The sequence below is a fragment of the Betta splendens genome, chromosome 8, assembly GCF_900634795.4.
Source record: "Betta splendens chromosome 8, fBetSpl5.4, whole genome shotgun sequence".
Lineage (NCBI taxonomy): Eukaryota > Metazoa > Chordata > Actinopteri > Anabantiformes > Osphronemidae > Betta > Betta splendens.
The window spans coordinates 405,881-421,296 of NC_040888.2; the positions used below are offsets into that span (position 1 = coordinate 405,881).

The following is a 15,416-nucleotide window of genomic DNA, read 5'->3' on the forward strand; positions in this document are numbered from 1 at the left end:
TCATCAGCTGTTCACATGAACAGGGCAAGGCCCCGTCGAAGCCTGTCAACGGCAGCACCCGATTCTGTCACATTGTGTTAATGTGCTAACTTGCTGATTCACCATCGTGATGAGAAGTGATACTGAGATGCTGGCGATGCTGACACACAAAAACGGGTATGGTACGGGTCATGACGCAGCACATCAGCAGATGAGACCAAGCATCCACAACTGGTGTGAGGTTTTAGTCATTTTAATATTTGATGATGTTTAATTGGACATACAATGACTAATACTATGTGAATTATGGCCAAAACAAATACATATTGTTTCTGAATGCAAATACGGGTAAATGAAAGCGAAGCTGGAGTCACGAACGCTGCTCCGGAGTAACCATTGGGGCCGGACTCCGCCTCGTCTCAAACTACACACTGCCCCTACCATGCCACCAGAACAAACCCCCTGAATGCTGTCTGATAGAGGACATTGTGCAGCTACTTTGTTCATAGACAAAGTGCTGAGGTGTTGGCTGTTCTAATTAGATACTCCTTCAACAGTAGGTACAAGCTTGGTACTTATTGGAAATATGTAATGTGAAGTTATTGTTTGAAGTCTAGCTAACCATATTGGTGCAGTTACTGCTAACGGCTACAGCGACACACAAAACTACTGTATGCCAGTTACTGCTGTGTTCAAGGTGCTGCCACGAGCCATGTGTTGCTATAACTGTTAGCGATCCGTTAGCAGTAACATACAGAGCCAAGTGGACTTCTGCCGTGAGAGAGAGTGCTGCCAAGGCTCAGAGACCATAGTGTCGCTGTCTCCAGCTCCAATCACGTGGCACAGAGCTCAACTCACCACTGCTGACTCCTGTGTTGCTTTAGTTGCTAGCCATTAACACACAGTTAGTGCGTCGTTAGCTTTAGCTGGTGACTTTGTGACCTGTGACCCCATGACAGCATACGCGCTCCTGCAAAGAGCTGTGAAGATCAACTTCACTAGCCGGCTAATCGACAGACTACTAAAAGGGCTTCCTCCACTAGGGCTTGAAAGACACATTATGAGACTGGCAGTGTGGCATTTTGTCATGAAAACCTACAGACACCTAATGGAGAGGCCTAAGTAAATATTTGTTAGCATGAACAGAAATATAAGCCGTCCCCTAGAGGTTTATACTGAAAAATCTGACAGAGGTTTAAAACATATGGACACATCAAGTAAAGTCCAGTACATTCAGTTTTCACAAATGAAATGTTGCCTAAACCCTTTAAAAATCATCTGTTGCATTGTCTTATTTATTATATATCCAATAAATCACATTCATGTTACATACAATTAATTTTGCCCACAACATTTTGAAAATATAGTTGAATTCAGGCATTTGCTTTACACAAAGGTGTAAAAATGCTCTTTCATAAGCTCCTGAAGAGAAGAGACCGTGGTTCAAAGTTGGGATTTAATTTTGACAACTCATTTCAGATGCAGCTGATGAATCTTAGTCATATTCTTGTCAACACGTTTGTTGTGTTGCTCTCCATGGTGGATGCATCACTTCATCATTGGCATTGCTGGGTCATTCTTGCCTTCAATCCTGTGAAGACATAAAACAAAACTGAGAGACTTGAGTAATATGGTAGTATCATAGGTTGTACTGCAGGTACGTGTAGTACTGTACTATGGTAGTACTACAGGTAGGATGGTAAGACTAAGAGTGAGACTGTGGTTCAAAACCAAAAAATCCTGCAAGATCTGCTTTAACCTGGTGAGTCTGGCCTTGCTCTGCTGTTAGAGCATTCTCCTTGCTGAAGAACCAAGCAATAAGGTTTCTTTCCTGGTTGTGCCCGTCTTACCTGAGGTACCAGCAGTTCTTCAGGCCATACTTTAGGCCATATTTCCCGAAGCGGGGCAGTAAAGAGCTTGGTAGCCTCCTCTCCAGCATCAGCACCGATGCCACCACCTGCAACAACGCCGGAATAAGACTCAGGGACAGTCAGGTGCACAGCAGGGGGCGTCTACTACCTGAGTCCTCCAGAGTTCGTCTCGCTCCTCTGCCACCTTTGTCTGGGTCTCACTCATCATGGTTAGCAGCAGATTCAACAGAAGAATAGCTGCTATGATGTTGTAGCCAACATCTACTATATACGCGATCGGGGGCGATAGAATGGTTTCATCCACAGGCAGATTTATGAAACCTACATCGACCTCAAACTCAGTGAAGATGGTCACGGGGTAAGTGCTGTAGCCAGGTACGCTTTCAAGCACCTGAGTCATGTCGAACATCCAGTGAGCTGAGACCAAAAACACAGGATCATGCAAGTCTCATGAGGCTTCAGTGGTTGTTATTGCCCTAAATTTACTCACCAGTGGCAAAACCCATAAGCACAACGAACATGAGACACACAAACCGGAGCATGTCTCCAAATAACATCTAGAAGAAGCAGAAACAAGAAATTCAAACAGCAATAGAGGTTATGATTTAAGGCCCACAAGCTGCCTCCCACCTTCTGCACCACAATCACCAAAGGACCCAGCATTTCAAAACCCCGAGCGAAGAACAAGACGTTGCACCAGCCCAGAACCAAGCACACGGCCATGACGGACATCTCCTGTTGCACCTGGCACAGTCTGAACACGCACAGCAGGACCACCAAGCCTCCGTAGACGATCCTGCTCAACACAGCAGCACAAAGGTCACAAGCTTTTCCCACAGGGGCCTGGTGCTGCTGCCACAAGCCTCGCTTCTCACAGGATGACGTGGAAGGGGCCTCCCAGCGCCGTCTGGCCGAAGTAGCGCTTGGCTCCCACCCTCAGTATGTCTGGGATCTGTGGGCGAGACCAGCACAGCCGGACGTGAGAGCGGCAGCAGCCGGACGCTGAGAGCAGTGAGCGGCTTCGTTCCTTCACCTCTAACAGGATCATTGCTACGGCTCCCACCACGCTGATGATCTCCCCCCCCATCCGCACGTGGTCTCCATACGTCACATAGCTCTCCTGACCAGACAGGACACAGCTGGCTTTACACCCACACTACAGGACAAGCTGCGAAGAGCTTCACGTGCATGTTAACGCAGCTGCCTCTGAACCGTAAACAACACACTTTGAGGCTTTCCTGGATGTAGACGGTTTGGTCGTTGTCTGCTCTTGGGTAGTCCTTAGGAATCGGCTTCAGAGGGCGAAACATGCAACACGCTGTGAAGATGGAGATGTAGAGCAGATACACAAAGAGCAGCATCCTGGACAGAAGCAGAACAACAGTGAACCGAGGCCTCACACGCTGGAAGCCACACACCGACACCTCACGCTACCTGAAGTAGTGTTTTCCGTACAGGTTCCACTTCAGACTGATCAGCTGCTTCACAGGCGTCACCTCCAGGATCCTCCTGGCCTAAAAACAAACCCTTTAGTTGTGTTAGTCCTGACTTTACACTATGTGCCTGTGGAGTCCTACCTCTCTGTGGCGACTGCACACCACCACCTCCAGCACAGACTTGTTGTCGGCCCATGAATCTATCTCTGTCAGATCGTAGAGATTAGAGGTCACGGGACCCAGGCTGCACTGGAACACACGGCGTCTGTTAACCAGGTGCTGAAACACCTGAGGAACAAACCACAGCAGTGAGGACGTGATGCCGACGCATCACCTCCGCTTCTTCTGCTTGTTTCTCTCACCGCAACGTTTCCCTTCTTGGCAGCCAGTTTAAAAGGAGTGAGTCCTCGGACATTTGGAACCATGACGAGTGGCACCGACTGGTCCAGCTCTGCATCACAGGCCATAATCAGGTCCATGATGCGACAGGCGGTCTCCTGGTTGGGCTGCAGAACCAGGACGTGAAGCAAAGTGTTGCCTGAAGAGAAGAAGACATTGTTTGTGTCTGTATCAACTATAGGGCGGCACAGTGGTGCAGTGGGTAGCACTGTCGCCTCACAGCGACAAATTCCCGGGACGGACCGGGCGCCTTTCTGTGTATGGGGTGCCGAATGTAAAAGGAGCACCTATAACTAGTTTTCTCACATTTAACTAATGACACAAAATATTTTTTTTCACATTTAGTTAAATGTGCAAGAGTCTAAATGTAAACGTTAAATATAAATGGTAAATATAAATATAAAGATAAATATAAATGTTAAATGTAAATGTTAAATGATCAAACTGAATATTTAAGTAGACTCCACCCCCTATTGTCCTAGATCAGTGACGCGGACTCAAACACGTCAAACAGATCGCATAGCTCCGCCCACATCGGACTCTGGATCGGTGCACGAAAAAAAAAACAGAGAAAAACCTGAAGTCGAAGCCATCATGACCGCCAGCTCCGACTCCCTGCCGTTGGGGGAGATTGAACGGGCTGTAACGGCAAGTGACTGAGGCTCCGCTTCAAACTGCTGTTCTGTCGTAAACACCATTAATGGGGAGTTAAGTAGGTTTAAATAGAATATTTCTGTGGCGCCGGTGGAAAATTAGTTGGCTAACTATACTAGCTAGCCGAAGTTACGTCCAGCCTAAAAACAAAAGTTTCCAGATCAGATGTGGGCGGGGTTTGCGCGCACTGTTTGAGGTGATTGAGTTTGCGTCTCTGATCCTAGACCAGCGCTGTTTGAGGGTAGGGGTAGAGTCTACTTGCACATTCATGAATATTCAGTTTACACTCGGCGAACATTTAACATTTACATTTAGACTTTTGCACATTTAACTAAATGTGAGAAAACATGTGTCATTTAGTTAAATGTGAGAAAACTAGTTATAGGTGCTCCTTTTACATTCGGCAGCCCATATCTGTGTGGACTAACTCCGCGACCCCACATGGGACTAAGCGGAAGTAAATGGATGAATGGGCGTATCAACTAGTAAAATGAATGTAATTGTATAGAGGAGAAGAGCTGACGGGGAGCATGCAGCTCTGCATCGTCTTTCCAGGTCGTCCTACCTTTGTGGTCCTGGACTCTGGTGCTGGCTCCCGCAGCAATTAACATGTAGATGATGTTTTTGTTCCCAGTACATGCAGCAAAAGACAAGGTGTGTTCACCTGCAGAGCAAATGTCAGGTTCAGGCACCTTTACAACCTCATTCAACCCATGTTATACAGGTTGGTACCATAGTAAAGGTGTCCTTGGATCCTCTTCTGGAAGTACAAGCCGGTGGCCCGAGGCGTGTTCACATCAGCACCACGGTCAATGAGATGTTGGACCAGACTGAGGTTCTGGTTGATCACAGCGATGTGGAGCGGAGTCAGTCCTGGACCAGAGAACAGACACGGTGACGAGTCACTTCTCTACCCCTTTCTATGTCCGTCCCTTGAGCAGTGTAGACGTGTTTTCTCGCTGCTTCCCACTCTACTTTTGCTCACAATGTCTCTGTCCTTTCTGAGCACCGTGATCTGCTATTCTGGAATAAATCTTTTGACATGGAGCTGATCACCTGGGGCCTCGGGTACGAATGGTACTTATGCACAAAAACCTGCCGTGAGTAAAAATCTACGTCTAAGGTCAGATGTATCAAAATCTACGTAAAGTAAAAACGTGCGCAGATCTACCGTTGCTTGCTGGCTAGCGTAAGTACTTTTCTACAGCTATTGTTTCATTAGCGACATGAAGAGTTGAAACTGAGAAACTGTTCAAGTGAAAACGATCTTTAGTCACAACGGAGAAAAGCGGTAAACAATTAATATACAGCCACGCGTCTGAAATTAAATTAGATGATATAAAAAAATATGAGGTGCAGATATATATTCTACAGCTCTGTTAGAAGATCTAATCGAGGATATATTATGTCAGCACCCGGAGATGTCGGACCCACATGCACAGCTTCAGACAAGGTTAAAAGGGAGCAGGCTTTATTCGATACAATCACGGTCAAGTCTGGCAGGGTCATACACGGAAGGCCCAGCGACAGTACAAATAAGGTGCAGGTGGGCTCAGGTCCAAAACAGGCAAGATTGTCACCAGGTAAGCACGGCAGAGGTACAGACAAGGATCAGACGTTCTCAGGTCAAAAACAATCAGGAACGTTACCAGGTAATCACAGCTGAGGCACAGACAAGGAGCAGGCAGGAATCAGCAACAACGAGGATCAAGAACCGGATCTATATCAGAGGTACACAAACACGGCAATGCTGGAAAGCAGTGAGTACACGCGTAAAAATCTGGAGACTGGCTTGGATGAGAACTGGAGCTGATATGCTGGTGAGTGATTACTAATTATGGGCAGGTGTGTGTGGTGAGAACCGGGGATGATATGAAGCTGCTGTGGTATGAGCAGAACAGGAAGTCCTTCAAAATAAAACAGGAACTGCTCAAACTGTGACATATTAGAATCTGGTGGAGGTGCCCTTTCTTGGATTGTGAAGTAGGGAGAAGCTGCACGGCTAGCGCAATTCCAGCTGTTGACCACACTAGGGTTCCAGCCATGGGGGCATCCAGCAAGACTGGTCGGGTAGTGGACGGTTGATCAGGGCTTCTATTTCTTTTCCCTCATTGTGTCTCCCTCCAAGGACAACATTTGAACTGAACTGTAAACATCTTGGACAGACTTAGTCATAAAACTATATACATTCACTATACAGACAAGGATACACTCCCCCTCCCCTCCCCTCCAAGACTTGTCTCACCATCTGCTCTCCGACCTTCATCCTGATGTGTCCATGAAAAATTCCCAGCAAGTTTCCACTTGTACTGTACAACTGCTTCTACTGTCAGATGGCGCTGCCTGCGTAGCAGCCAACTGGACAAGCTCTGTTGCTGTTCCAGCGTTTGAATTTCCCTGTTGTGGGATCAATAAAGTTCATCCTATCCTATCCTGCCAACCTTGGAGGAGCTCCGATGTCATTGGCTCGTCCACGAGTTCAGGTGCCACGTCCATCAGAGCCACAGCAGCCTCCAGGTTGTCATTCATCACTGCAACGTGCAGTGACGTTTCCCCGAGAGCACCTGAGTCAGACATAGACAACAGCTTGTACCAAAGTGCCGCGTTTGCAGTTGAAACCCAAGGTTCGAGTTTGTCTTACCTCTCTCAAAGACATTAGTGGACGAACAGCTCAGCAAAGTCTTGATACCATCAACACTGTTCTTCAAAGCTGCATAGAACAGAGGGATTTTGTACGTGCTGGAAGAAGAACAGAAGAAAAACATTACAAGACTGTAGGAGTCTCTGTTTCCATGGCATGATGGGAAACAAATCACTTACAGGTTGGTGTGGAGCAGAAACATGTCGTCCAGCATCCCATTCCAGCCTTTGTTGTTTTCTTGGCGAAACCTCAGCTGCTTCCACCAGAGGCTCAGCTCCATTGTAGCAGATGATACAACAAGTAAAAGAAGAAGAAGAAACACCTCACAGACTAAAATGACACAGCGCCAGGAAGGGATACAAGAAGCAACTCAACAAAGCATTTGTGTCTCTGCTGAAGCAGCAGTAGCGTGTGGTGGAGCGTCCTCTGGGAGGCAGGTCCATCGCCTCCATCCAGTCACCTGCATGGCCTCTGCAGCCTTTGTGCAGCATCATCATTCTCATTCTAGTGAAGCAAAGTCAAAACTAGTGTGGAAAGTGCAAACGTTGTTTTGACACCTGCTTTAGATTTAAAGTTGATAAGACCTCCTAGTAGAAATGCTTCAGACCCGCTCGGATGGAAGCAGGACTGATGCTTGGCGGCTCCGGGTTTCACCAGAGGGTGCAGCCTCTTCAGCAGCAGAAATGGAAAATTATGTTGGTTCAGTTGAGGTTTACCAGTGCACACACCTTTCTATCTCTGTCCTGTCTCCTTCCTCTTCACCCTCTACACCTCAGACTTCAGGTACAACTCAGATTCCTGTCATCTCCAGAAGTTCTCTGATGACTCTGCTATTGTAGGACGTATCCAGGGGGGTGATGTCAGAGCGTATCAGGAAGTGGTGGACAGCTTTGGACTGGTGTGGACAGAACCACCTCCAACTAAACATCTCTCTTTCTAAGTCCCATCAGAACTCTGGCTGCAGGATTTTGAATTAGCTCCAGTAAGGAGCTAGTGATTGACTTTAGGAAATCTGGAAGTGCTGTCACAGCTCTCACTATTAAAAATAAAGAGGTGGAGGTCGTGACCAAGTACAAATACCTGGGAGTGAACTTGGACAATAAACTGGACTGGAAAAAGAACTTCTCATCTGTGAACCAGAAGGCTCAGAGCAGGATGTACTTCCTGAGGAGGCTCAGGTCCTTTAACGTCTGCAGCTCCATGCTGAGGATGTTCTATGAGTCTGTGGGTCCAGTGTTCTACGCTGTGGTCTGTGGGGCAGCAGCATGAATGTAGCAGACAGTAACAGACTGGACAAAGTGATCAGGAGGGCTGGTTCTGTTCTGGGGTGGAGCTGGACCCCCTACATGCTGTAGCTGAGAGGAGGATGCTGGTCCAACTCCTCTCTATAGACAACACCTCCACCCCCCACACAGTGTGTGGCTGGACAAAGGAGCACCTTCAGCCACAGCTGATCAGTATTAGGTTCTCCACAGAACGCCACCAGAGAACCTTCATACCGGTGCTATCAGTCTGTCAGAGATCAACACGGTGGAGGACCCAAACGCACAGCACAAACAGGACTTGACTTGAAGGGATTTATTTTGAGCGTGGTCAGGCAGGCAAAGGTCAGTACACAGAACATCCAAATGCTCCAGCGAAGATACAGGCAGGGACAAGACAGAGGCACGGTCAAAACAACAGACTGAACTGGTACACGGCAGGACTTACTTATGAACGCTGGAGAGTAGGCATGGGTACGTAAACTAACACTCTGGCAATGGGCTATGGCTGGTGATCGCATGACTGGAAAGCAAAGGTAAACTAAGCTAAAACTAAACTAAGGTAAACAGGAAATGGCAACCTAAAGATACAGACTTCATCCATGTATAATAAAACTATAGCTAGTAATTAAATGTAAATGTGTGTAGATGTGTTAACATTCTTATCGTTAATCTCCTTTGCCTTCTTGTGTACCTGCAACTGTGACAGCAATCAAAGTGTGCAAAATAATTTCCTTCTGGGATTATTAGTTTTTGAAGGCTTTATAATCTTGAATCTTGAATGTTCACACAAATAAAGCAACAGGGTTGAGTGGAGCCAGCGTCACGCTCGGACCAGTTGGTGGGCTGCACCTCTTCTAGTGGCATCCATGGCATCACGGTTGCTTCTGATTCACACCTCATAGAACCAAATCTATCTGGCAGAGGGAGATAGTTTCCTAACCAGAGAAAGGCGGCAGGGGCTCAGTTTCTGCCATTGTTCAGATCCAGGCATCGTCGTAATGAGAAGTGCAGAAATCTCAGTCTCAATAGGAATCTAGTGGAAAACGTAGCTCATACGGCAGCTGTGACTGACTCACGCTGAAACAGGTCCTGACCGCGGCTTCAGAGCCATGGGCTCGTTTACACACATTTAAGGGGGTTTTCAATGTCTAGTTCTCATTCTTTTTCTAAACGTATCATGTCTAACATTTTCCCAGCTGTAGCGCCACATAGTGACGTTATCATCTCTTCAGGACAAGCATGACTCAGACACGTTCAGCTTATGTCTAAGATCATTTATTAGACATTCTCTGTCAAAGGACAAAAGACACAGTACACAAATGTTACAAAGACCATCACGTCTGATGAGACAGCAAAGCTGGGTCAGGACCCGAGAGGTTTGATTAGTCTGTAGATTCATTGAGTGACAGGCTCAGTTCAGAGGTTTACCTGCATCATCACCTTCATAGTATCAGCTAGATTATCACAGCTACATTTGCGTCTGTGCATAGAGCGATCAAATGAATCAAACACAGGCATAGAAATAAACCACTAAAAATTGAAGCCTAGAGAAGATCTGTTGATCTCAGAGCTTCTGGACAGTGGCCAGATGCCTTCTTCAGTTCCCATCATAAACCCTGAGGCTGGTTCTTTGGTTGCCCAGGTTCACGATACTGAACAGAAGTTTTAAGATGGTCATTTCAGACTCTAACTAAAATACTGCCAAAAATACTGTATTAGTCTTTATGTCCTTTAGCTTGTGCGCCTTTAAAGCCCAAGATGATGTGACGAAGCAGCTTCCACTGGGTCAGGCGCTTAGAACTGCGCTTCCTCATGACAGTTACTGACGTTGAATCAGGCTGCAGCTGGTTTCCCTCGACTCTCTCTATGGAGGTTTTGTTGCAGTGGTTCCTCTTCGGCTCCATTTGATCCTTTCTGTGCTCAATCCTACAGAAATGCATTGGTGGCAAATGTTTCATTAAAGGCAACCTGTGGTTCAGTTATTAGACTAATAGGTTTTGTAGTCGAGACGCTGGGTCATGAACAGAGCAGTCGTCTTTGTTGACGTCTGTGTGTTGCAAATCTAGTTTCCATTTTAGTCAGTTTGCACTCAATGCACTTACCTCAGGAACCACTGGTTCTTTGGGCCAATGCAGAGACCAGACGTACCAAACCGAGGCAACAGACGCCGCGGCAGCCTCCTCTCCATCATCAGCGTGGTGGCCACCACCTGCACCATGAGAGGACATGACAAGATGGGTGTCTCTGTGATAACATGCATCATCATCATCATCATCCTGTCTGTCACCTGAGTTCTCCAGAGCTCGTCTCTCTCCTGACCCACCCTGGACATGGTGTCATTCAGCATCACCACAAAGACATTTAGCAGAAGGATGGAGCCGAACACAGTTAGAGAAACATCGATCATATAAAGAACTGGGGGCGTGAGGATGGATTCATCTATGGGCAGATTAATGAAGGTCGTGATAACTTCAAACTGGGAGAAAAACATCACGGGCAGACTGGTGTAGTCTGGAATAGACATCAGCGTCTGGGTCATATAATGCGTCCACACGGCTGGGAAGGAAACACACATTCATGTCACAGCTACAAAAATGTGTTTGTACGACTTCAGAGGATTAAAGAGCAGCCAGTTACTAACCTGTGGCATAACCAATGTCCACAATGATCAGCAGCCACATGAATTTCAGCAGGTCTTCAAATATCATCTAGAGGAAATAAGGCACAAGGTGAATCTGAACAAAGTGTGAATTAAACACTGTGTCTGTGTAAACAATTACTCCTACACCAAAGTCCAGGCTGAGCTGCCTCCCACCTTCTGCACCACGATCACCAAAGGACCCAGCATTTCAAAACCCCGAGCGAAGAACAAGACGTTGCACCAGCCCAGAACCAAGCACACGGCCATGACGGACATCTCCTGTTGCACCTGGCACAGTCTGAACACGCACAGCAGGACCACCAAGCCTCCGTAGACGATCCTGCTCAACACAGCAGCACAAAGGTCACAAGCTTTTCCCACAGGGGCCTGGTGCTGCTGCCACAAGCCTCGCTTCTCACAGGATGACGTGGAAGGGGCCTCCCAGCGCCGTCTGGCCGAAGTAGCGCTTGGCTCCCACCCTCAGTATGTCTGGGATCTGTGGGCGAGACCAGCACAGCCGGACGTGAGAGCGGCAGCAGCCGGACGCTGAGAGCAGTGAGCGGCTTCGTTCCTTCACCTCTAACAGGATCATTGCTACGGCTCCCACCACGCTGATGATCTCCCCCCCCATCCGCACGTGGTCTCCATACGTCACATAGCTCTCCTGACCAGACAGGACACAGCTGGCTTTACACCCACACTCATTGTTTCAGCTCCACACAACATGTATCTCACTACATTCGTAGGCTTGGTTCTGAGAGACCCACGAGTCGAGGACACGTCCACCTGCTTGTTTTACTTTGACTGACGCACATTGAGGCTTTTCTGGACATAGATGGTGTTGAAGCTGTAGTTAGTGACAGGTTTGGGGTAGTCAGCAGGGATGTCCTTCAGAGGACGCAACACACAACACGCTGTGAAGATGGAGATGTAGAGCAGATACACAAAGAGCAGCATCCTGGACAGAAGCAGAACAACAGTGAACCGAGGCCTCACACGCTGGAAGCCACACACCGACACCTCACGCTACCTGAAGTAGTGTTTTCCGTACAGGTTCCACTTCAGACTGATCAGCTGCTTCACAGGCGTCACCTCCAGGATCCTCCTGGCCTGAAAACATGACAGTGTTTGGTTAAAAAGTTTGTTTAACAGAATGATCCTGTTGTGTTTGTAGAAACATCCAGTTCTGCCTCATTCATTCTTTGTTCTTCTAGCTTGGGCTGGACATTTACTTGTAGGTAGATGTGAATACATTGTTGTCTTCTTTTGTTGGATGACCTCTGAGGTTTAAAGCAGCCACTATTTCAAACCTCCTGGCAAAATGAACAGTTGGTAAAGTGTGTTTTTTATCACCTAAGCTCAACTCATCCATCAATGCTTTACAGCAACGGGCTGAACCAACGTCTTTCTGCTCTTATGCCCGGATACAGTGGAGTCCTACCTCTCTGTGGCGACTGCACACCACCACATCCAGCACCGAATCGTTGTCGGCCCATGAATCTATCTCTGTCAGATCGTAGAGATTAGAGGTCACGGGACCCAGGCTGCACTGGAACACACGGCGTCTATTAACCAGGTGCTGAAACACCTGAGGAACAAACCACAGCAGTGAGGACGTGATGCCGACGCATCTCCTCTACTTCTTCTGCCCGTTTCTCTCACCGCAACGTTTCCCTTCTTGGCAGCCAGTTTAAAAGGAGTGAGGCCTCGGACATTAAGCACCTTATCCAGAGGTAACGACGGATCACACTCTGCATCGCATGCCATGAGCAGGTCAAAAGTTCGGCAGGCGGTCTCCTGGTTGGGCTGCAGAACCAGGACATGAAGCAAGGTGTTGCCTGATGACACAAAAAGAACTCAAGTCTATCCACAATACAAAAATATGACATCCACATTAATAAGGACTCCATCCTCCGACAGGAAGCAGCCCGTCCTACCTTTGTGGTCCTGGACTCTGGTGCTGGCTCCTGCATCAATTAACAGGGAGACGATGTCTTTGTTCCCAGTACATGCAGCAAAAGACAAGATGTGTTCACCTGCAGAGAAGCCAGTGAAAGGCGTCACCGTGGTGATCACTACACTCCGAGCTGCTGTGGACTTACAGTACCATAGAAGAAGAGTCCTCCTTTCCTCTTCTGGAAGTACAAGCCGGTGGCCCGAGGCGTGTTCACATCAGCACCACGGTCGATGAGATGTTGGACCAGACTGAGGTTCTGGTTGATCACAGCGATGTGGAGCGGAGTCAGTCCTGGACAGAGAACAGACACGGTGAAGGAACCACAACGTCTCACACGGTGACGCGTCGCTTCTCTACCAACCTTGGAACAGTTCCGACGTCATCGGCTCGTCCACAAGTTCAGGAGCCGCGTCCATCAGAGCCACAGCAGCCTCCAGGTTGTCATTCATCACTGCAACGTGGAGCGACGTTTCCCCGAAAGCACCTGAGTCAGAGAGTCCAGAATCCTGGAGTACTACACGTACCTGAAGTACTAGAGGTACCTACAGTACTACAGGTACCTACAGTACTACCTACAGTACAACAGGTACCTACAGTACTACCTACAGTACTATAGGTTCCTACAGTACTACATGTACCTGCAGTACTACAGGTACCTACAGTACTACCTACAGTACTATAGGTACCTACAGTACTACCTGCAGTACTTCCTATATAACTACCATAGTACCTACAGTCCTACCTGTGGTACTACCATAGTACATAAAGTCCTACCTGTAGTACTACCATAGTACCTACAGTACTACCTGCAGTACAACCATAGTACCTCCAGTACAACACAGTACCTACAGTACTACCTGTAGTACTACACATTCCTCCAGTACTACACGTACCTGCAGTACTATAGGTACCTACAGTACTACCTGCAGTACTGCTTATAGTACTATCATAGTGCCTACAGTCCTACCTGTGGTACTATCATAGTACCTACAGTACTACATGTACGTGTAGTACTACCTGTAGTACTACACATACCTGCAGTACTTCCTATAGTACTACCAAAGTACCTACAGTCCTACCTGTGGTACTACCATAGTAACTGCAGTACTATAGGTACCTACAGTACTACCTGCAGTACTACACATGCCTGCAGTAATACCTATAGTACTACCATAGTACCTACAGTACTACCTGCAGTACTACACGTACCTGTAGTACTACCTGTAGTACTACACATACCTGCAGCACTTCCTATAGAACTACCATAGTACCTACAGTCCTACCTGTGGTACTACCATAGTAACTGCAGTACTATAGGTACCTACAGTACTACCTGCAGTACTACACATGCCTGCAGTAATACCTATAGTACTACCATAGTACCTACAGTACTACCTGCAGTACTACACGTACCTGTAGTACTACCTGTAGTACTACACATACCTGCAGCACTTCCTATAGAACTACCATAGTACCTACAGTCCTACCTTTAGTCCTACTGTAGTACCTACAGACCTACCTGTAGTACTACGACAGTACCTACAGTACTGCCGGTAGTGCTACCATAGTACCTACAGTACTACAGGTACCTCCAGTTCTACCTGTAGTATAACCATAGTAACTCCGAACGACACGTACCTACAGTACTACCTGTAGTACTACACATCCCTTCAGTACTACACGTACCTGCGGAACGATAGGTACCTACAGTACTACCTGCAGTACTACGCATGCCTGCAGTAATACCTATAGTACTACCATAGTCCTATTTTTTAATTTTTTTATTTATTTTACCTCTCTCAAACACATCGGTGGAGGAGACCTGCAGGAAGCCTCTGACTCCTTTCACATCGTTCTTCAAAGCCGCGTAGAACAGAGGAATTTCATTTGAGCTGGAGAAAACAGAAGAAAAGGGTATTTCCAGGTCCACTGTTAAGCTGCATGCGATGGGAGCTGCTCACGTTTTTGTGTGAAACATAAATGACTCGTCCACAGTTTGGTTCCAGCTTTTTTTCCTTTGAAAGCAAAACTTTGGCTGCCGCCACCAGCAGTTGAAAGATGAAGACGCTGACATCTACAATACAATCAGCAGAAAAGTAAATCAAAAGAAAATATATTCACATGCATGCACTTACACTGACTTGATAAAGAAAAGTCCATGTTTGTCCTGAGTGTTAAATATGAGCCAGCGGTGTGGGTGGAGTCTGGACATGAGCATGTGCAGGAAGGTGGAGTGAGATCAGCCAGAGAACTTCCACCGCCGTCAGGCGTTCTGTGATATCTGGTCATCGCTGCACCTTCCGTCAAAATGCTGCATCATTAAAGTCATCGAGTGAACCTTAAACCTCCTGACTGTGGAGCTTCACTGGTTCAGGTGCTCAGTCCTCCAGGAGGAGTTGTCATGTGGTCGACGCCATGGCCTGCTTCCAGTTTGTGTTCATAAGCGTGTCTGTTGGTAAACCTGCAATGAGTAAACCTGGGGTGTGTTCCAGAAAGCAGGGTTGATTAACCTTCTGCTAAACCCTGAACTCTGGGTTGATTCACCCAGAACCTGCTTACCCCGAGTATGTCGG

At 47.3% G+C, this 15,416-nt stretch overlaps 2 protein-coding genes across 4 annotated transcripts; both read right to left on the bottom strand.

The window, feature by feature from the left end:
• Positions 1-216: 216 nt before the first annotated feature.
• Positions 217-7,367, bottom strand: LOC114860184 (transient receptor potential cation channel subfamily V member 6-like). Of its 2 annotated transcripts, XM_029158585.3 has the most exons (16): positions 7,160-7,367; positions 6,981-7,078; positions 6,781-6,903; positions 5,072-5,212; positions 4,905-5,003; positions 3,649-3,824; positions 3,428-3,574; positions 3,285-3,364; positions 3,077-3,212; positions 2,884-2,970; positions 2,726-2,802; positions 2,481-2,646; positions 2,341-2,407; positions 1,999-2,267; positions 1,830-1,936; positions 217-1,570 (listed from the first exon to the last, which is right to left on the bottom strand). In XM_029158585.3, the coding sequence occupies exons 1-16, from the start codon at positions 7,258-7,260 to the stop codon at positions 1,528-1,530; spliced, it is 1,917 nt and encodes a 638-aa protein (XP_029014418.1). In that variant the 5' UTR covers positions 7,261-7,367; the 3' UTR covers positions 217-1,527. The 2 variants fall into 2 exon arrangements, with proteins under 2 accessions (XP_029014418.1, XP_055366763.1); XM_055510788.1 differs by lacking the exon at positions 1,999-2,267.
• Positions 7,368-9,514: 2,147 nt separating this feature from the next.
• Positions 9,515-14,992, bottom strand: LOC114860170 (transient receptor potential cation channel subfamily V member 6-like). 2 transcript variants are annotated; one of them, XM_029158557.3, is made up of 16 exons: positions 14,805-14,992; positions 14,638-14,735; positions 13,205-13,327; positions 12,994-13,134; positions 12,824-12,922; positions 12,549-12,724; positions 12,328-12,474; positions 11,917-11,996; positions 11,700-11,844; positions 11,464-11,550; positions 11,306-11,382; positions 11,061-11,226; positions 10,887-10,953; positions 10,533-10,801; positions 10,348-10,454; positions 9,515-10,171 (listed from the first exon to the last, which is right to left on the bottom strand). In XM_029158557.3, the coding sequence occupies exons 1-16, from the start codon at positions 14,915-14,917 to the stop codon at positions 9,961-9,963; spliced, it is 2,106 nt and encodes a 701-aa protein (XP_029014390.1). In that variant the 5' UTR covers positions 14,918-14,992; the 3' UTR covers positions 9,515-9,960. The 2 variants fall into 2 exon arrangements, with proteins under 2 accessions (XP_029014390.1, XP_029014388.1); XM_029158555.3 differs by having other exon boundaries at positions 10,348-10,801.
• Positions 14,993-15,416: the final 424 nt, after the last annotated feature.

Excerpts from the sequence above, each read along its gene's own strand:
- LOC114860184 (XM_029158585.3), bottom strand. The coding sequence starts at position 7,260 with ATGGAGCTGAGCCTCTGGTGGAAGCAGCTGAGGTTTCGCCAAGAAAAC. Across the intron at positions 3,825-4,904 it reads CAGAGTCCAGGACCACAAAG|GCAACACTTTGCTTCACGTC; the intron begins GTAGGACGACCT and ends TCTTCTCTTCAG. Across the intron at positions 3,213-3,284 it reads TACGGAAAACACTACTTCAG|GATGCTGCTCTTTGTGTATC; the intron begins GTAGCGTGAGGT and ends GCTTCTGTCCAG.
- LOC114860170 (XM_029158555.3), bottom strand. The coding sequence starts at position 14,917 with ATGTCAGCGTCTTCATCTTTCAACTGCTGGTGGCGGCAGCCAAAGTTT. Across the intron at positions 11,997-12,327 it reads TGTGCAGTCGCCACAGAGAG|GCCAGGAGGATCCTGGAGGT; the intron begins GTAGGACTCCAC and ends TCATGTTTTCAG. Across the intron at positions 10,172-10,347 it reads AAGAACCAGTGGTTCCTGAG|GATTGAGCACAGAAAGGATC; the intron begins GTAAGTGCATTG and ends GCATTTCTGTAG.